At 38.7% G+C, this 22322-nt stretch overlaps 1 protein-coding gene and 1 long non-coding RNA gene across 2 annotated transcripts in view; one reads left to right on the top strand and one right to left on the bottom strand.

Moving 5' to 3' along the window:
* Window positions 1–14689, top strand: part of LOC116579140 (zinc finger protein 345-like) — a 43853-nt gene extending 29164 nt beyond the window's left edge. The window contains exon 4 of the mRNA XM_032324127.1: window positions 10855–14689. Within this exon, the coding sequence (XP_032180018.1) occupies window positions 10855–12644 (1790 nt within the window). The 3' untranslated portion in view covers window positions 12645–14689. The remainder of the gene's footprint in view (window positions 1–10854) is intronic.
* On the bottom strand, window positions 1152–15671 carry LOC116579176. The gene is made up of 3 exons (XR_004281160.1): window positions 15567–15671; window positions 2995–2997; window positions 1152–1191 (listed from the first exon to the last, which is right to left on the bottom strand). It is a non-coding gene; the product is annotated as an uncharacterized LOC116579176 (long non-coding RNA).
* Between the last annotated feature and the right edge of the window lie 6651 nt (window positions 15672–22322).

Here is a 22322-nt window from a genome sequence, read left to right as displayed (position 1 = left end):
TGGTCTGCGCTGAAACCTAGAGTCAGACACGTACCTGACTGAGCCACTCATTGGGCCTCATTCCACCATGTTGGTAATGTCAGCCGTCTGTGATGACTGTTTTAATGTCTCATGAGCGAAAAATCAATGTTTCCGTATATATGTGTGTGTGTATTTTTATATATATGTGAATAAATATGCATACATACTAACAGATTAAGTTTGTTTTTGTGTAGGATCTTGAAATGGAGTGTATTTAGGTATCGAAAACACTGAATAACAGTGATAGATTCCTTTAGTGTTAGAGATTATTCTGTATGTTACTGATATTGCCAGGCTGGTGGTTTGATTGGTTCTTACCATATGGGGTGTTTTTTTGTCACTTTCTTTGTTTTTGTCCCCACCCCCACCCCATTCTTTTCTCCTGTTTTTGTTGTAGCTCTAGGAAAATTCCAATGAGGTATATTCAGGCAAAGTTTGGTCTTACCAGGAACATTCGGTTTATTTATGTTTAGTGTTACAATGGATATAATGGGGTTTGGATTTAGCAAGTTTTTTATGTTTTTCCTTATAACCTACCTATTTTTTAAAGTATTTGTTAAAATATTTGTTTCTTATGCTTTCCTGAATAGATTTTATTAAAACAGCTCTACTTCTCATCCTATTTCTGCGAATGCGTCCCCAGTACCATATTTTTTTTAAAAAATGCTTTTTAAATCTAGTCACTGTGAAATTATATCCTACCTTTAATTTCAACTTGTCAACTTATACATTATAATATTTATCTAGTTATCTACATCTATTTTTTTGATGATGAATTTGTCTTTTTCTTTTTTTTTTTTAGATTTTATTTATTTATTTGACAGAGGGAGAGAGATCACAAGTAGAGAGGCAGGCAGAGAAAGAGGGGGAAGCGGGTTCCCCACTGATCAGAAAGCCAGATATGGGGCTTTATCCCAAGACCCTGAGATCATGACCGAAGGCAGAGGCCCAACCCACTGAGCCACTAATTTTTTTTTTTTTTTTTAAGATTTTATTCATTCATTTGACACAGAGAGATCACCAGTAGGCAGAGAGGCAGGCAGAGAGAGAGAGAGGAGGAAGCAGGCTCCCCGCGGAGCAGAGAACCCAATGCGGGACTCGATCCCAGGACCCTGAGATCATGACCTGAGCCGAAGGCAGCGGCTTAACCCACTGAGCCACCCAGGCGCCCTGAGCCACTAATTTTTCTTATTAAGGTCACATGTGGAAATCACAAGTAAATAGCTCAATGTAATTTCCATAAACTGATCATATCTCTGTAAGCCAGTGAGATCAAGAAACAATATTATTTATCCTCTAGGGCACCTGGGTGGCTCAATGGGTTAAGCCGCTGCCTTCAGCTCAGGTCATGATCTCAGGGTCCTGGGATCGAGTCCCGCATCGGGCTCTCTGCTCCGCGGGGAGCCTGCTTCCTCCTCTCTCTCTCTCTGCCTGCCTCTCTGCCTACTTGTGATCTCTCTCTGTCAAATAAATAAATAAATTCTTTAAAAAAAAATAAAAAAATATTATTTATCCTCTAAAATTCCCCTTGAGCTCCTTAGTAACTTAACTTTCCCCAAAGTTCAGCACTCTTTTGACCTGTAAGGCAAGAGATTGCTGTCCTCATTTTTGTACTTTATATAAATGTAATCAACAACAGGAATTCTTTTCTTTTTTTTAAGGTGGGTTTTTTTTGTTTGTTTTTTGTTTTTAATTTGACAGACGGAGATCACAAGTAGAGAAGCAGGCAGAGAGTGAGGGGGGAAGCAGGCTCCCCGCTGAGCAGAGAGCCTGATGTTGGGCTCAATCCCAGGACCCTGGGATCATGACCTCAGCCCAAGGCAGAGGCTTTATTCCACTGAGCCACCCTGGTGCCCCAGGAACCCTTTTATATTTGGCTTTTTATTTTTCTTTCTAACTGTTCTTTGTGAGTTTATCTGTATTTACTGCATATTACAGTGCATCATTTATTAGAATGGAAGGTTCCAATTCCATTGTGTGAATATCCACTAACTGCATCATTCTATTGTTGGACAGGTGGGTGTACAACTTTCTTTGACTAGTACTGACATGTAAAATCTGTAATTTGTCTTTTATTAAAACATGCACACCTATCTCCTTGCTATATATATATGGGGGTTAATTGTTAGTAAATATATTTAAATGTGTTATGCTTTAATAAATACTCCCAAACACTTTGCCAAAATACTTGTAACGATCATCACACCCATCAGCAGTGTATGGGATTTCTGGCTTACCGCAATCTTTCCAAAACTTGGTAGTTTATGTCATTTTCACTGTAGCCTTTTTTTTTTTTTTTAAAGATTTTATTTATTTATTTTTCCCAGAGAGACAGAGAGAATGAGTGGTGGGGAGGAGCAGAGGGCGAAGCAGGCTCCCCCCTCCACAGGGAGCCCCATGCGGGACTCCATCCCAGGACTCCTGAGATCATAACCTGAGTCGAAAGTACGCTTAACCAACTGAGCCACCCAGGTGCCCCATCACAGTAGCCTTCTGGTTGGTGTGTGATGTAACCAAGTCTTAGTTTTATTTCCTTTTTTTGTTTTTGTTTGTCACTTTCTGTTAGTATGATGTTGGGCATTAAACTTTGGATACCAGTCTTTTTTTCAAAGTGTTTAATTGGTCGTTGTGCCCATTTTTACTGTGTATTTTACTTCAGTCTTTTTAGTTTTATATATATGATGAGAGTTAAGTCCTTTGTATTCTTTCTATATCTCTCTTTTGTTCTCTTGAGCTTGTGATGCAGAGATGTTCTTAATTTTAATGTATCCAGTTTATCAGTTCACCCTTCATGGTTAGTGATTTTTATCATTTTTAGATATCTTTCCTTATACCAAGACCAGAAATAGATTCCTCTTGTGCTTTTCTAAAAAAATCATTATCTTTACAGTTTTGATCAAAAATCTATTAAAATTTAATGTGTTGTATGGTTTATGTAGTGACTGACGTTTTCTATTCTTTTTTCCTTTTTACCCCCTTGTATTTAATAACAAATTGAAATATATTTTGAAAATGTCGTATTTGTGCTTTCTTTCAATTTGCTTACCGAAGTCTTTTCTTGACATCATTAAACGTCACCTCAGTCTTGGAGCCGACTTTTCCCATGATTTCTCTCCATCTTTTCCTGCCTCTAGTTAACATTTATTTATAGTTTTGTAGCACCATGGTACTCAATGTCAGTTTTGAGGTCAAAAAACCTCCATGAGGCCTCTTTGCTCAGGTGAATTATTCCTGTATTCCCATAGCAAAAATGAATTCCAGGGTCTTGGCAAATGAACATGCATCTGCTTGTTATACACTGTAGCAGGAATCTTGACAAGCTGATAACTGTTATATCATTATCTCAGGGGGTGGTTAAATTCTACAGATTTTATTGCCAGACATGTGAGTATATACAATTCATTGGTCATTGACTCTAAAGTAAATTCCCACCAGTGATGACAGCTTTTGGGTGAAATGATTTCTCCTGTGGTTTTGGGTGGATACTTGTTTTGCATGTTTACATAGTGGCCAGGGGTGTGTGCAGTGTGGTAAGTACGGTGTGGGTCTCCGGTGTCTTCCAGGTCATTAACATTAGCCCTCTGGATGCTTGTTGGAAGGAGCTTGAAGTAGAAGCTTCCAAGTACAAGAGTTTTTAATTTTCTGTTGTATGTCACTGTCAAATGAGCAGTAAAATATGAAGGGAAATATATTTTGGATACTGTTGTACATATCAGAACCAAATCATACCTTTGCTGTATACGGTATTGTTACTATTCTTGAAATCATGTTGCAAGCTCGTGATTGGGATCAGTGTGCCTCCTGATGTTGATCCAGGAGAGACACAAGCCGTGTGTCAAGTTCATTCATAGAATCAATGTTCTTTACCTAACTTCAGGGCTACCTACCCTTCTTTTGCCCTTGTGATCACCTTTGTTTCATTTTACACAATCTCCTACATCTTTTAGGTCTGTGTTGCTCTTTTTAATATTCCCTGTTGATGGTTGGTGAACAGCTTTGCAGTACTCCTCTGCACTAATTCCTGTGTTTTCCAATTCTCATCCCTTTTATTGAAATAGCCATGATTCTGCTGTATCTAGGACCTGCTTTGCCTGGTTAAGAGTACAGAATACTCACATCTTTTCAGATACATGGAAATTGTATGCTTTTGCAGAGTTTTGTTTTTCCTTCACACATCTCCCTTAGAAAGATCGCGACAGAAATTTAAGGTAGACCTTCATGGGTATTGTGATTTCTTCACCTGGTTGAATGCAGGCTCCACAGGAGATTGCAGAAGGGAGCGTGACAGCTCATCCAGTTCTTCTGCATTGTATCCTGAGGATCATAGCCTTGAAAAATGTTTCCTGGTGTAAATTGAATACGTTTATCCTGGATGCTGTGTGAGGTTAATGAGTGTTTCATGAGGCGGTATACACTTGGAAAATGAGGCAGGATCCAAGCTGGGATCAAACTGAATGGTGGATACTGTTGGGATTTGATTTTCGATGGGTTTCATTTTCTGCAGGTGTTATGGATAGAAGCACTGAAAGTTTTATTCTCATTGTTTTTCCATTGATGTGTGTGTATAAAAAGGCTTGGGAAAATATGATACTACCTTGCTCATGGGTAGAGGACAGAATTTGTTTACTGCATAGGTAAATGGAGAGGGCTCCCTCAAATGAAACGGTGCAGTGCGGGCAGATGTGCTCTTTGTTCCTTTAATATGTTGTCGTTCCCTATGCTCAGAGTCTCACAGATGTGACACAGACCCACTGCATGTGCAGTGTCCACATGTATGAATTGTGGTTGGGAGGCTGGTAAGTGAAATTCGTGTGAGCAAGAAGATGATCGTGATTGCTGTGACCTGAGCTAAGATCCTTGGACTTTGATCCAGGATCTCTTGTCTTCTGCCAGCACTGGAAAATGTTAGAAGCCAATTTGTCACATTATAAAATGTGTGTAGTCTTGGAATTTTTATAGTTTTCAAGGTTATCCGTGGACTTTATTCAAAACAAAATAGATACTCATGGGTGTATGTTTCTGGTTTTGTTTGTTCATTTGTTGTTTGGATTGTACATATAAGTGAAATCATACAGTGTTTTTTCTTTGACTTATTTCACATAGCATAATATCTTCTAGGTCTATCCACATTGTCATAAATGACAAGAAACAACCAGAAAGCAGAAACAGACCCATAAATACGTTTAACAATGTGCTGGTTGCCAGCGTGAAACGCAGAGGGACAATGGACAAAATGGGTGAAGGAGGTGGGAAGTATAGGCTTCCAAGTACGGAACAAATAAATCATGGTGATAAAAGTTACAGCGTAAGGAATATATTCCATGGTATTATAGCATTGTACAGTGACAGACAGTAGCTCACTTGTGAGTGTTGTAGAACCTACAGAGTTGTCAAAACACTGTGTTGTACGTCTGAACCAGCGTAACAATCTTTGTCAGTGATGCCTTAATAGAAAACAAACCAGACAAAGATGCGCATATACATACATAGGTTCCAACTACTTTCTTTAGAACTTGCATGTAAAGAAAGCTAACCTATTCCAAATGAAGCTAATCCTATGTATTCATAATTGGATATAGACTTAAGAAAGCAAATTTTTCTGTAATGCAGTGGAGATAAGTTTAAACTGCTGGAGGAGAGAGTTCCTAACAGAGTGGGGCAGTGAGTCAGACATGGAAGAGCCCAGAGCCCTCACACCTGAGCAGCCTAGGACATACATGGAAGCACATCCATTTCTGAGAGAGCTTCTTGCCTAGTTTTCCCGGCGGTGTCTATTTTCTGTCTCTCATCTCTTACCATTAACCTTTATGTAATAAGGGCCAAATATCTGCATAAGTGGATTCTTTTGAGGATGCTGGAAATTGCAACAGATTTTATTTCCTGTTAGGCAAAGTCAGTTTTTAGGAGGAGGCCTGATGTGAAAACAGAAGAGATCCTATAGTGTGAAGCACTGAAGATTAGTAAAAGTGTAGAGAAACCTTGATACTTTTAAAAATCTGTGTCATCTGTGGGGTCCAAGCTCAGAAACCAGTGTTGTACCCAGATTGCACCTGTGTGAGTTGTCTGTGTGGGAGCTGTTTGCACAAATGCTTCCGGCATGGGAACGTGACGAAGGAGAAATAAAAGAGGCCCAGAGAAGGGTGGTTGATGAAGTCCACCATGCAGAGGTGGAGTTGGCTCGAATGAAAAGTGAAGGGAGGGAAGGACTCCAGGGTTAGCCTCTTCCCTGTGTTTAGGAACCCTTTAAATTGCTTATCTTAGGTCACGCAGGCCTGCAATTTTGTCTGGAGCCTACATTCTCAAAGTCTGACTGCCCAGATGCAACCGTGTGCTTCAGATTCTAGAAATAGTGTTTGGTTTGCTTTTGTTTTTAAAAACACACTTAGTGCCCTTGACTGAACTTAAGCTGGATTCCATGCATCCTTGATTCAGTCTCCTGGTTCCCATGTGAGATGTGCCTTTTTCTTCTATTTTCCCACCACCTAAAAAGGAATTAATTTTTGTCATTCTTTGGTTAAACCTGAGAGAGAAATGAGCTAAGGGAGCCGAAGATTCAGCCCTGGCATTAAATGAACTTTGTTCCCCGTCCACTTGACTAGACCAGTGACATTTATATAGAGAGGTACCATGCTATGGGCACTCTCAGGAAAGACTAGAACATTATTCTTGAGAGACAGAAATTGGACAGGACGTCGGTCAGTATGAGGACTGGGACTGGGCTCTGAACTCCCAGTCCGTCTGTTTCAGTGGAGAAAGCCCGCAGTGTTTTGGGGACCCTGGAGGACATCATGAAGTGAGGGCAGGGCACCTGCTGGAGGTGAGAGGACCACGATTCTTACACATCGGTTAGCCTCCCAAGTCTGGGTCTCTGGACCAAGTCTTTTGTGATTCACCTGATCAGAATGCCAGGAGGAGCCTGTAAAAGCCCGTGATCACACACGAAGGACAGAGCTTATATACACTATTACAGGAGGTATATTTGGCTTGATATTTGAATAAAAGGGGAACTTTAATGTGTGCGTTTAGCTTATGATGTACTTGCTATCCTGGGCATTTATTTCCCAGTAGTTACTATGTGTCCTTTGAAGACTGTCAGGCACTGTCATCAGTGTGACCCATTACAGATTCGTATGCTTCATTTCCTCTGTGTTCTCTGCTGGATTCCTCCACTTGAAGGTTAATAATTTTTCTCATTTATTATTATGGGCTTTGGGAGAATTTACTGAAAGATGTGCATAAGTCGTTTTACTTAATCAGAGGAACTCCCTTCTCTGTTTTGCTTTGTAGTCTGCTTTGAAAGAGAAGGCTCTCTCCTCTGTTGGCTGAAGATACCGTTGTTTGAAGTCAAGATTATAAATAAACAATAGCTTGGCCCTGTGTATTTCCATTTTATTCCACACTCACGTCGCAGACATAGCATTTCTTATCACTTCTCTGTTGCTCTAGAGAAAGAAAACATGCATCCTGAATGCTCCACTGCCTTAAAATTGTAAAAAAGCTACATGAGAACAGAATCTTTGAATGCTATACGAGACTCAAAAATGATAGTAATTTTACTCCTATTCTTGTGTGTTTGTCTCTGTGGTGTTTTCACAAGACACAGAAACCTTCATCCACAAATATATTCAAAATTTTTATCACTGAAAAATTACTCATAATGTTAAAAAAAAATTTTATCACTGAAAGCATTTCTCAGTTTCTTTCTTTTGTTTATTTTTTAAAGATTTTATTTATTTATTTGACAGCAAGAGAGGGAACACAGTGAGTTCCTGGGTGGCTCAGTGGGTTAAGACTCTGCCTTCAGCTCAGGTCATGATCTCGGGGTCCTGGGATTGAGCCCCACATCAGGCTCTCTCCTCAGCAGGGAATCTGCTTCCCCCTCCCTGCCTGCCTCTCTGCCTACTTGTGATCTCTCTCTCTCTATCAAATAAATAAATAAAATCTTAAAAAAAAAGAGAGAGAGAAGGAACACAAACAGGGGTAGTAGGACAGGGAGAAACAGGCTTCCTGCTGAGCAGGGAGCCCAATGCAGGCCCCCAGCTAAAGGCAGACCCTATCTGAAGGCAGACGCTTAATGACAGCCACCCAGGTGCCCCAGCATTTCTGTTTCAATGACATTAAAAACAAAACAAAACAAAAAACCTCTAGTCTATCATTTTTATTCTTTTTTATTGAATTCACAATTAAAAAAAAAAGATTTTATTTATTTATTCGACAGAGACAGAGAGATCACAAGTAGGCAGAGGGAGAGGAGGAAGCAAGGCTCCCTGCTGAGCAGAGAGCCCAATGCAGGACTTGATCACGGGACTCTGGGATCATGACCTGAGCTGAAGGCAGAGGCTTTAACCCACTGAGCCACCCAGGCACCCCTATAATTTTTTCTTTTATGTTTTATCCTTACTTACCTGTTTTAGTTAATACGTTCTATGGTTTAGTCATGTTTACATTCCCACTGTCACTTTGAAACCTGCTGTGAGCCTTCTTTTAGGGATGCTTCTGTCTAGTGGCCTGTTTGTCTCAGAGCAATTCAGTTTCAGACAATCTGGGGTAAAACTCAGGATGTACTGTGACTGAAATTTTGCCACAATATTTTTTGAAGGGTGAAGAACAACTCTACTGTTGCATAGGTTAGTGTGGATTCATGGGTGAATTTATGAAAACATGTTACCATGTGATGTAGTGAGTAGTAAATGTTGAGGAAGAATTGTTGTTTTGTTCTTGGTATTAGAAGTTGTAATTTCCACAATATTCTTTACGTTCAAAGTCATCCTTTTTATTTTTGGAATATAAGAGTGTGGCACGTGAACTAAGATATTGGCATCACTTATAAGCTCGTGAGAAATGTGGAAACTCAGATCCCACGTAGAAATCCAAATCAGAATATAAGTTTTGACAGGATCTTCACTTCACATTAACATTGGATAAGGACAGGTGTAGCTCATCTCTACATTTTTGTTAGCTATCCCTGTATCTATGTCTGTGGTGCATTATTGTGATAACTATAGCTTTGTACTATGTTTTAAATCAGGGAGTGTAGTGCCTCCAACGTACTCTTCAGTTTGAAAATTATTCTGGGGATGTTATCCTGTAACAGCCACATGAATGTTAAGAGGGGTTTTGATCTGCCAAAAAAAAGGGCATTGGAATTTTGAAAGAGACTTTCAGTGTTATATTACTTTTTATTCTGATCTGCTTTATTTATGTTTGATTTTTCATTGTTATTTCCTTCCTCTACTAAATTTGATGTTTATGTTTCTTCTTTTTCTATTTCCTTGTAGTGTAACATTAACTTGTTTATTTGAACCTTTTTTTTCTTTAATCAGGCATTTGTAGCATTAAAAAATTGAAATTTGAAAGGCTACTGTGGAAAATTAGCAGAAATAAATAATACAAGTGATGACCAAACAGTAAAATCACATAAAAATAAAAATAGGCATTCCTTAAGGTGTTCTACAGATCATGTCATCTGTGAACAGTTAGTTTTCTTTCTTTTTTTTTTTTTTAATTGGATTCCTTTGACATATTTTTTCTTGCCTGATTGTACTGACTGGAATATCCAGTACTATGTTGAATGTAAGTGCGGATATCACTCCATTACCTCGTTTCTGATCACACAGGAGAAGCATTCAGTCTTTTACTATTGAATGCACTAGGTTTCAGCTTTTAGCACCTATATGGCCTGTGTTATACTGAGGTGGTTTCCTTCTGTTCCTGCTCTTGAGTGATTTTAATCATGAAACTCATGTTCTGCCTCAGTTAATACGAACGTGTCATGTTTGGCCTTCGTTCTGTTAATGCAAACTCTTAAATTTATAGATTTCCAAATGTTAAAAAGACCCTGAACTTCAGGAGGAATTCTCAATTGATTATGTTGTAAAATAGTGAAATGTGCTTTTGATTCAGTTTGCTTTATTTTATTGTGGACTTAGAATAACTACTCCTCATAGGTACTATTTTCTGGTCTTCTCTGTTCATGGTGTCTTCCTTGGCTTTGATAACCTGGTAGAGCTGGTGTCACAGAGATTGCTTGATAGTTTCCTTTTGCTTCACTCCTTGGAAATGTTGGAGAGATTTAAAGTACTTTCTCTTTAAATGTTTGAATTATCCAGTGAATTTATCTGGTACAGGACTTTCTTTTTTGGCAGGTTGTTTTTTTGTTTTTTGAATTATTATTACTTTTTCAGTCTACTTAATAGTAGATGATTTGATATATTTATTTTTTCAAATTATTTCTCCATAATGGAGTCAGGTATGTTATATACATTTTGAGATTTTCACAAGTTTTTTTGATCCCTGTTTGTGGTCATATAATTATCCATCATCACCTCATAAATGTTTTTATTTCTAGGGTATCGGTTATATTGTGCCTGCTTTCACTTCTTCACTTCTGATTTTACTTAGTATTTTTTCTTCCATTCTGTATTTAGTAAAAAGTACACCGATTTTGTTGATCTTTTCTGAAAATGCAGTCTTCCTATTGTTGATGTTTTCCTGTTTTTGCTATCTCCTCTTTTGTTGATTTCTATTTTAAGTTTAAATTTGCTTCCTTCTGCTAATTTTGGGGTCAGTGGCACTTTTCCTGGTTTTTTGAGATACAGGATCATGATCTGTGCTTCACATTATACTTTGGAACTGTGTGATAGTTTTTGTGGTCTGTACATTGTCTGCAAGTTTATGTCTCCTTGGAGCAATGAAGTCCTGATGATTCTTTCTCAGCCATATTGCTGAAGTTCTGTGATTGATTTTAATTTTGCATATTAGAAGCTTTCATTATATTCATCTGAGAATAGTAAGTGGAATGATTTTACTTTTTTCTTATTCGATATCTTTCAGCTGTATCTTCACATGGCACCCAGAGTTTCCTGCCAAAGCTGTGCATAGAAGCTTCTTTCCAAAACGTGGCAGTGGGTAGATATAAACATAGTGCCCTTGAGAATTTACACTTAATGATAGACTGGAAAAATGATGGGGAAAGTGAAGAGCATCAAAGATATCATGAAGGACATAACGAAACTGAGACTACGGTCCGTAATATGAATCTGACTGCCCAAAATGGTGAAGGATATAAAACACTTTGGAAAACATCCCTTCTTAAGTCTGCTTCTTCTACAAAGCAGTGTCTTTCTATAAGCAAGGGCTCAAATCAAATGGTCAAACATACATATCTGGAGAATGAAAATTTGGAAAATCTGGAAAGTTGCTTAGTCCATGCTGAAAATAATTATTTGAACCATTTTGAAAGTAGGATTGGATTGACTGAGTCAAATATTTCTGAAAATCAGAGACTTAAAAATGAAGAACAAAGTGCTCAGTGGGATCCATTGGAGAGATCCTTCACTGAGGATTCAACACTACAAGATGACCAGAACATTGCTCAGTGTGGTGAATCTGAGAACAAATTTAACGAGGGTTCAAATGTTAATAAACATGTGAGGACTCATTTTCCAGAGAATCATTATGAATGTGATAAATGTGTGGAAGTCTCTTACCAAAGCTCCGACCTGATTATACATAAGAATATCCCTATAGGAGAAAATCCTTGTAAATACAATGAAGGTGGGAAATCTGTTAACCAGTCCTCCAGTGTGGGTGATTATCAGAGAATTCACATGGAAAGAAATTTACACAGATGTAATAAAACAGGAAACATGTTGGGCCAATCATCAGGACTAAACATACATAACACAGTCACTACTGGACAGAAAACTTGCATTTGTGAGGAATGTGGTAAAGCCTTTGACTGGCACACAACACTATCTCAACATCAGCCAATGCGTACTGGAGAGAAACCTTACAAATGTGAAGAATGTAGCAAGGTCTTTATCCACAATTCACACGTTAATCAACATGACAGAATTCATCCTGGAGAGAAACCTTACCAATGTGAAGAATGTGGAAAGGCCTTTAACCAGCACTCAATGCTTACTCGACATCAAAGAATTCATACTGGAGAGAAACCTTACCAATGTGAAGAATGTGGCAAGGCCTTTAACCAGCACTCAAACCTTATTCAGCATCACAGAATTCATACTGGAGAGAAACCTTACCAATGTAAAGAATGTGGCCAGGCCTTTAACCATCACTCAAGTCTTACTCAACATCACAGAATTCACAGTGGTGAAAAACCTTACATATGTAAAGAATGTGGTCAGTCCTTTAACCAGCACTCTAACCTGACTCGACATCACAGAATTCATAGTGGAGAGAAACCTTACATATGTAAAGAATGTGGCCAGGCCTTTAACCAGCACTCAAAGCTTACTGAACATCTCAGAATTCATACTGGAGAGAAACCTTACATATGTAAAGAATGTGGCCAGGCCTTTAACCGGCACTCACACCTGACTCGACATCACAGAATTCACAGTGGAGAGAAACCTTACCAATGTCAAGAATGTGGTAAGGCCTTTAACCAGCAATCAAAGCTTACTGAACATCACAGAATTCATACTGGAGAGAAACCTTATATATGTAAAGAATGTGGCCAGGCCTTTAACCGGCACTCGCACCTGACTCGGCATCACAGAATTCATAGTGGAGAGAAACCTTACATATGTAAAGAATGTGGTGACACCTTTATCCAGCACTCACACCTGACTAGACATCACAGAATTCATACTTGAAAGAATCCTAACCAAAATAAAGAACGTGTCAAGGCCTTTAGGCAATCCTAAAGTCTGATTTGATCAGAGAATGTATACTGGAAAAGGTTTTGCAAACATAATTTGGCAAGCCCTTTAATCAGAAGTCAAGCTTTATTGAACATCAGAGAATTCATATTGGAGAAAAAAACTTAGAAATGTAAAGAATGTGGTAAAACTTTTTTAGGATTGCTCAACCCTTACTCAGCATTAGAGTTCATACTGAGGGGAAACATTGCAAAGGTAAAGGAATGTGTCAGGCCTCTGGCTGGAACTCTCAACTCACTAAACATCATAGTTCTCATACAGCATAGAAGCTGTAAAATATAGAGAATTTGCAGTGCCTTTGATTGGAATTCAATTCTTAATATCCGAAAATTGACACTAGATTCAAACCCTACAAACTTAATGAATGAGGAGAGACCTTCATTTTAAATATACACTTTAGCAAACACCCGTGAGTACATAAAAGAAAGTAATTTGGAAGATCTAAATATTTAGAAATATATGTAACCGAACATCAGATATCAGTAAATGTCACAGAAGTCAAGTAGAAAGCACTGCAGCATTCAGTCTGTTCTGACATTACATCAGAATATTCATGATAAGGAGTAATAACCAAGTTAAACTGTTACAAAAATGTCTGTCCTGTTATGCTTCAAAAGATTAAGTGGATAGATTTTTGCATAGTTCTAATTAACTTCAATATTTTTTTTACATGGGCGCTATCTGATATTTATGTCTAGCAAATATTAGTGTATACTTACCCTCAGTCGCCTCAGAGAATATGCTTATTTTTAGTATGTGTGACATTATGTGAGTGATTATTGCTTCATCAAAGATGAGATTGCTCCTTCATTAGGTGGGACTCACACATATCTAATTATCCATGGAAGATGGACAGTATAATATACAATATATGAAGAAAATCTAAATGGACATATTGTTCGTGGTTATAACTTTAATGACAGTTGTCATGGAAAAGGTGTTCGGAACATCATCTTCATTATTAAAACTGAAAGATTTTCTGAATGTTATAAATAAAATATTTTAGCAACTGGTATTAGAGGCAGAAGTGGTGGCAGTCCAATAAAATACTGACGTATCCTTACGATAGCAATAGTTAGAAGTAGAGAATATTAGTGGATGTGGTTGAAAGGAAGAAATCCTCACAGACATCATAAAGAGGACATGTAACTCTTCCCTGATACGGCATACATCCACATTTGTTGCAAATGATCTTACACCTGAAAATTACTAAAATCACTATTTCCACATCATTATATCAGCACTTGAATGCTTTTTAATGCTTCAATTCTGTATTTTGAGTAAGGATTATAGAGGGGATTGAAATGCATAACGTAGTCTGTTGTGAACTTAATATTTTTTAATTAATAAAACATAATGATTTTTATCATGTTAACATGGTTATGTAATGAGTGAAGTGTTATCTGACTACCAATGTTAACCTATCTCATTTTATATAAGGTTGTAGATAACTGATTATATCTATCACCTTTTTGGCAACAGAGTGGAATTATATCTAGTAATCTGTTTTCTCAGTGGCCTTAATGTGTAGCTAATGTGTGATTGTTTTCCCCTTAGTTTATCGTATCATTTTCTCCTCCTTGGGACCAGTGGGGTAATAGAATGGATATATTATAGATGGTATATGGGTCTCACTGAATGACTAACTGAAGTACTCTATGACAGTGCTACTTAGCATACGTTTCGTGTAGGCAGGAGTTTTGCAGGGGACTTTAAGTGACACAAGGCGATCTTACTAGTGCATTCCCTATATAACAAGCTGCAGAGTCAGAAGTTAATGTACCTTCTCATATGACATTCCCAGTCCACCTTTCTGAGCAACCACTGTCTCCCACGACCTTCCCCTTACGTGTCCTTCAGAGAAGACTCCCACTGAGCTTACTTAAACCTATTTCAGTTTGAAAGGCTCTCTGGACTTCCCCAGGGACTCTAAAGCACTCTACCTTGGCCCCTAATAAAGGTATGTGCCCCACTTCATATGTGTGGATGTTGTTTTCATGTCTATAAAGTAAACGTACATGTACAGTGGTGGGTGGTATGTAGGAGTGATACTGTAGCCCCAGTTAAGAAAGAGAAAGTACAGAGGATGAAGAACTGGCATGAGTTCTGCATATGGAGAGAGGACACCGTTCCTGGGTTGCACAACTGACTCCCTGGAATTAGAAAAACAACTTACACCTGTTTATTTTTCTAGTGATCTACAGTTCTCCATTTCTGTTTATCCCCAGTTTTATTTCCACCTACACAGGCATCTCATACGTTCTTCTTTGCCTGCGTTGTGGTGAGAGTGTCCTCACTGACCTCTTAATTGCCATTAGAGATGAGTACGGCGGATGGGTATCAATTCAGAAATTTAGCCCTGGTTGTGGGATGCGAATGTAAGTGAAAGAGGGTGGTGGCACTGCCCTTAGAAAAGTAAGACCTATTAAAAGAAAATGGGATTAACTCCTTTCAGTGTGGGTAGGGAACTCAACGTGGCTGCCTTTAGTCCCTCTAAAGGCACAGGCATCTCTTGGAGGGGTCATCTGATGAGTACATGTAATGGAATGAAGGAATCCGCCCATGTGGTGGGTTTCTGAGGAGTAGGGAAGTCCTATCTTATCTTCACAATTGAGTTGAATTCCTGTGTTAGTGAGGACCAGATGCTGTTGTGTTGACTGTGTTTGCCCAGGCCTAGATCACGGCGGAGGATGGAGGAAGGGTATTGGATGATGCAGTCATTTGGAGCATAGCTTTAAAATGGCACATGGCAGAGTAGATGTTGGAGATGAAGGCGCCTTCTGCACATTGGAATAGGCAGGATCAGCAAGGCGTGTGCTGTGGTTTGCAAAAGTGCTAGTATCCCAGGTGTATAACCCCAACACAGTTTAGATCCAATGTAGATGGGTGACCTTCCATGGAAGATGGTATACTACTGTGTGGACCTTCCTCCCTTTCCTGAGTGGATGATAGGTGTCATCCCATGCTCCGGCTCTGTCTGTTGCCATGGATTTCTTGGTACAACAGTCAGTGCAGTGAGCATTTCTGCTTCAGTCTGGTGCAAGTGTTCACTGGCAACGGATAAAGAGATGTGGTGTGTATATCTAGAACAGAATATTACTCAGCGTTAAAATGGAATGAAATCTTGCCATTTGCAATGACATGGATGGAGCTAGAGTATTATGCTAACCGGAAGAAGTCAGAGAAGGACAAATACTGGGTGATTTCACTCATATGTGGAATGTAAGAAACAAACAAGCAAAGGAGAAAGAAAAGGAGACGGGCAAATCGAGAAATAGACTCTTAATTTACAGAGAAGAAATGGATGGTTACCAAAGTGGAGATGGATGGGGGGATGAGCTAAATGAGTGATGGGAATGAAGAGGGGCATTTGTTGTATTGAGCACGGGTCTTGTACGGAATTGTTCAGTCACTGTTGTACACCTGAAACACATATGACAGTGCATGTTAACTCACTGGAATTTAAATAAAACCTTTCAAAAAATATTTTGGTTTTTACAGCTTTACAAAATTTTGTCCCTTAAGTTCACTGACTTGCTGCAGTTGAACAAAATACACCTTTGTAAACAAATTGCACCGTTTATCTTTCTCCCTGATTCCTCTGGAATTCAGAGTCTCAGTAACTGCTTTTATATTTTAATGCCTGCCTGTACATTTGTTTAACTTCAATCAGAATCTGTTCTCATGATGACAAGACACAAATAGAAACACTGGTTATATGACCAAGGCTTGCACTGGAACGTCATAGCTGAGAAAGAACTGCATAGACTCAGCTATGACGAGACAGATGTAGGGGACTAAGACTGACTTTATGGGGCAAATAGGGCCCCCTTGGGAAATACCAGCCTGCTTTACCATATGAGCAAGGACAATTACTTCCAGCAGGTGCAGGATACTTAGGATATTTAGGGGACTTCACGAAGAAAGGAAGTCACTGAAATCTGTAGTTACTGTTCATAAGGTCTGGTGGCAAGTATATGGTGTGGACTCTGACCTGGAGATGCTATTAAAAGTTCAGAGGCTCCTGGGTGGCTCAGTTGGTTAAGCGACTGCCTTCGGCTCAGGTCATGATCCTGGAGTCCCAGGATTGAGTCCCACATCGGGCTCCCTGCTCAGTGGAGAGTCTGCTTCTCCTTCTGACCTCTCCCCTCTCGTGCTCCCTCTCTTTCACTCTTTTTCTCTCTCTCAAATAAATAAATAAATAAATAAATAAATAAAATAAATCATCTTTTAAAAAGTTCAATTTAGAGATTCCTCATGAAATGTTCCTGCAAACCTGTTTTTAAAGTGTCTCTAGCTCAACCTCCGTCTTCCTGCAGTTACATAAATAATCAGGCCAAGTGTTTTTTTCTTAGACTATTTTGTAATCAAGTTAGATTATTTATTTATTTGAGAGCGAGAGAAGAGTGAGCAAGAGAGAACAAGAGTTAGTCGGGGAGGGGAGGGAGAAGCAAGCTCCCCACTGAGCTGGGAGCTAACTCAGGGCTGGATCCTGGTGTCCTGGGATCATGACCTGAGCCAAAGGCAGATGCTTACCCGACTGAGCCACCAAGGCGCCCCTGATTTGTGTTTTTAAAGCAGCAAGAATGATTAATTCGATGGTGTGAAATTGGAAATGTCAAGGGCTTTCTTTAGCGACCCAGTAATGTCTACACTTTCATTTATTGTGGCTTGTTTCCACTAGATGTGCTTTGTTTATGCCTAATATTTTATTGATGTGAAAATCAAATTGTATGGTAAAAATCTCTCTGGATTTATGCAGATTTGGAATTGCTGTGTTACATAGAATTCCGCCTTTCATTGCCTTATTGTTAGGGTAAGATGAATTTAGACAATTGTGTTGTCGTAAACTCATCACAAATAATAGAAGTGGTGTAATTTTGTGGCCTAAGATGAAACTGGAAAAAACAGAGAAGAAAACTCATAGACTCAAGAGGCCATGTTAGCAGATGTCCTTGCTTACTTCTGGTGCCCCTTCACCTTGTAACCTAGAGGTGTACTTGATCTGAAAACACTTTGAATCAGAAAAATATCTTTCTTCTTTATCTGAGAGGTTTAATGAGGTGTATCCCATAATTACACTGTAGAGTAGTGCTGATTAGTCACTTGTAAGCTAGTGGGGTCACATTCCTATGTCTTGAGCCTAGGCTACATGTACCTTGTCTGCAACAGCTGTGCCTGGGGACATAGGACCTGTGGTGTGCTTTCTCTCATCCGAACTAACAAGATCAATGCCGGCTTCATGAGACCAACTTTGTGTCGATTTTGTCAGGGAGCTTGAATTTCTGTCCCTTTTAAGGTCCTTCTAGCTGGACTAAGAATCCAATGAGATAGATTGTCACGAAAGAGCAACTTAAATTTTCTGTGTGTAAGAAGCCTTCACAGGCTTGGAGATCCCAAAGGCAGTCAGGCAAAAGGAGGCATTTATGTCTTCCTGAACTGAGGAGGAAGAGGAGGACTGGGGATTTTCGAGTGGAAAAATGCACTTCACCAGGCAATGAGAAGAGTAGATGTTTGGTAATTAGATGTTTGCCGCATCACAGCTGGGTCACTCAGATAAAATTTGTCACTACTAATCACCCATATTCTGTGAAAGACCCCCAAGTTAGATCCTTCTACAAAGTTAAGGGAGGGTAAAAATTTACTCTTAAGTCAGGGTATCAGTTACCGTTAGCCCAAAGAATGTCCATGCTTAAGTGTCCATCTTGGGGGCAGCCTACCCTTGGTCTCTACAGAACATTGCTTTAAACATCACTATATACATCTGTGTTTGTAGACCTGCACAAACTCAGATAACATTGTTTAAAACCTCGTATCTTCCATTTACTGGACATTTGGCCAAACACTCTCATGAAAGAGAAAAAATACGTTTGGTCTCATAAATTACTTTGTTGTTCTCTTTTTTTGTTTGTTTGCATTAACCTATAATACTCTCTGGTTTCTAGTAAATGTGTAAAAAGGATTGTCGTTGCCATTCTTTGTGTTCTGGTAGCATGTATAATTGCCATAAAAACATTCCGTTCCAAGTCACCAAATAACATTTGGGGAAACCATTTGCTAGCATTCTACAATGTTCTGTCTTCTCTGTTGAGGATAATACTGGGTTGAAAATTACAGAATTCAACAAAACTCATATTTCTGTTTTTTAAAATAAATGAGTCTTGTTATATCTAAGTGATACCTGTTCACCTTTTTGGAGCCAAGAGAGAGCCCTGGGATGTGAAAAGAAAAGAGCCTTACATCCAGGTAGGTGCCAATGAGTAAAGCAGATGACATAGGTGAGATGTAATGGTCCAGGAGGAGACCACACCTGAAGATGTGATATGGGGAGTGCTACTTGAAATAATTATCTTAAATGTTTGTGGTATAATTTACATCTAAATGTTTATTTTATGTAGCAGTGATACTCAGCATATTTTACAACAGTTGTGGTCTGTTTTTATATGTTTGTTCATGATGTTGCTTCTGAAGGATGAATTACAGCCTTGGCATTCTTTGTAAAAGTGGGAATATCTCTCAAATTCTCTAATGTCCTTTCAAAGCTCATCCATAAAATTTTTATTAGAACATTTTATGATTAAGTGTAATGAATTTTCTGAGCATAATTTGTGGCACTTAACACATACTAATGCTTCAAATGTTTTCTTTTCTTGAGTGCCCGGACTCAGTTTAAAACAACTATCATACTGAGAATCCTTTTATAATAACATACCTGTTTTATTCAGAATTCTTGCAGTTAACATTTCTCTTATTGCTTGCATTCAATAAAAAAGCTTCATTTTTATTGATAGTTTTACAGCATTACTGAATCGTACTTTTTAAAATCTGTGTTTTATAGTTTTGGATAACAGTTTTCAGCTTGAGTTCAAAGACAGCATAGGGTTTAAATGAAATAAGAATCAGCATGCCAAATGCCAATAAAATTCTATATGTATTTGTCTGTATAAATACTATCCGTGCATTGTTGGTTCATGACTTACCTTGTTTGTTTCTTTTCTTGGTTAGTTGTCAGTGGTTGTATCATACTGTATGTTTATCCTGGGTAAGTTGTTATATGGAATTAATGTCCTTATCTATTTGTGGAATCATATTCTCTTTTTGAGAGAAGCACCTTTTTGAACTAAAGACCATTTTTAGAAATTTATATCTCTTTCCCTTTTAGGTGTCATTATTTATTCTTAACTGGTAAAAATATATGCCATGAAGTTTACCATTTGAACCACTTTTAGCTAAAGTGCTTAGTGTGTTGACATTATTGGAATACCAATTTCTAGAATTTTCTCATCCTGCAAAACTAGAAGTTAATACCTGTTAAGTACCCACTTCCATACTTATGTCTACGACCCTGGCACCCTCTCTTTCTCTCCTTCTCTCTTTCCTTCCTTCCTTATTTGTAAGGTTCACGGCATTAGGTTTGGTCACTTAAACGAAATCATAGGTCTATTTCTGTGACTCCTTTATTTTACGTAACATAACATCATCACATTTTAACCATGTTATAGAAAGAGACAAGATGCGTCTCTTTTTTTTCAAGGCTGAATATTATTCTAGTGAATGTATATGCCGCATTTTCTTATCCATTCACAAATATTTCTGTTGCTTTAATTTATTACTGGCTTTTCTGAATACTGCTGCTATGAATCTCCCTGTGCGGATATCTCTTGTAGATCCCACTTCGATTTGTTTTGGTTATAAATTGTCAGGTGGGGTGGCTGGATCATATGGTAATATGATTTACAACTCTTTGAGGAACCTCCATTCTGTTTTCCATAGTGATTGCTTCATACACATTTCCTCTAGCAGTGGGTAAGGGTTCCAGTCTCTCCTCATCCTTCCCAGCACGTGTAAGTTTTTCCTGTTTAATAGTGGGGTCTGAGCGGGTGAGAGGTGATGACTCACTGTTCGAGTTGTATTTTTCTAATGAATGGCGAGGTTGAGCATCTTTCCTATGTCTTGTCCATTTGTATATCTTCCTTGGATTGTGCCCACTGAAAACTGTCCAGTTCTTAATCATGCTATTGCTGTTTGGTTGTCACTGTAAAAGTTCTTTCTCGGGGGGCACCTGGGTCGCTCAGTGTGTTGGGCCTCTGCCTTTGGCTTAGGTCATGATCTCGGGGTTCTGGGATTGAGCCCCACATTGGGCTCTCTGCTCAGCAGGGAGCCTGCTTCCTCCTCTCTCTCTGCCTGCCTCTCTGCCTACTTGTGATCTCTGTGTCAAATAAATAAATAAATCTTAAAAAAACAAAAACAAAGACTTTCTCTGTTCTAGATGTTAAATCCTTCTGCTTTAGAGGCTCTCCAAAAGAATTCCTTGCATTTTTCAGGTTGCTTTTTCACTTCACTGACTGCTTTCTTAGATTACTTTCTCTGGGGGTTGACTGACTGAGGCTCAGGTCATGACCTAAGGGTCCTTAGACTGAGCCCTGCATCCTGCTATGCACTCAGCAGGGAATCTGCTTCTCCCTCTTCCTCTACCCCTTCCCCTGCTCGTGCGCTCCCTCTCTCCTCTCTTTCCCTTTCAAGTAAATAAACAAAATCTTGGAAAAAAAAAACTGACTTTTTTAATTTCAGTTTGTTTGAATATATTGTTTCATTTCATTACTCTCAAGGTATTTACTGGTTATTTTCTTTAATTTCATTTTGATCCATTGATTGTTCAAGAGCACATTGTTTAATTTCCAAATATTTGTGGCATTTCCATTTTCCCATCTGCTGTTCATTCTTTGTTTTAGTTTATGGTGGTCAGAAGTGATACTTACAATATTAATCTTCTTAAATTTCTTAAGACTTGTTTTGTAGGGCGCCTGGGTGGCTTAGTCATTAAGCATCTGCCTTTGGTTCCAGTTGTGATCCCAGGGTCCTGGGATCGACCCTTACATGGGGCTCCCTGCTCCGTGGGAGGCCTGCTTTTCCCTCTCCCACTCCCTCTGCTTGTGTTCCCTCTCACACTACATCTCTCTCTCTCTCTGCCAAATAAATAAATAAAATCTTTTTTTTTTTTTTAAAGCCTTGTTTTGTAGGCAGTGTGTCTATACTAGAGAGCAGTCTGTGTGTGTTTAAGAGGATTGTGTCTTCTCTTGCGTGGTAGAATGGTCTGTGTATGTCCATCACATCATCTTGTTTAGGTGCTCTCCTTCTTGGACTTAACTGTGGTCTTTCTATCCAGATAAACCAAGATACTAGCCCTTTGCTGCTATAATGGTGCTCTTGACTTCTTGCTTCAGTTTTGCCTTCTGTGCTTCCCATATGTGGGGACTCTGTTGTTAGGTGCATACATAACTGTTACAGTATCTGGGTAATTTCCTTTCTGTATGTATATATAATGTTTTTCTGTTCTGAAACTCATGAACTTAGTATGTATTTGTATGATATTAACACAGCCACTGATGCCCTCTTTTGGTTTCCATTTTCATGAAAAGTCCTTTTACTGCTTTTACTTGGACCTTACGTGTGTCCTTAGATTTAATGTGACTACTGTCTTATAGATGGGAGGTTGTTGCGTCTTGTGTTTTACTCAGTCAGCCAGTTCGTGCCTTTTATTTTATTTTATTTATTTTTAAAGATTTTATTTATTTATTTGACAGCGAGAGAGTTCACAAGTAGGCAGAGAGG

The sequence above is a fragment of the Mustela erminea genome, chromosome 19 (genome assembly GCF_009829155.1).
Source record: "Mustela erminea isolate mMusErm1 chromosome 19, mMusErm1.Pri, whole genome shotgun sequence".
Taxonomy (NCBI): Eukaryota; Metazoa; Chordata; class Mammalia; order Carnivora; family Mustelidae; genus Mustela; species Mustela erminea.
Note: the sequence above shows the minus strand (reverse complement) of the source record. Positions and strands in the feature narration are given on the sequence as shown.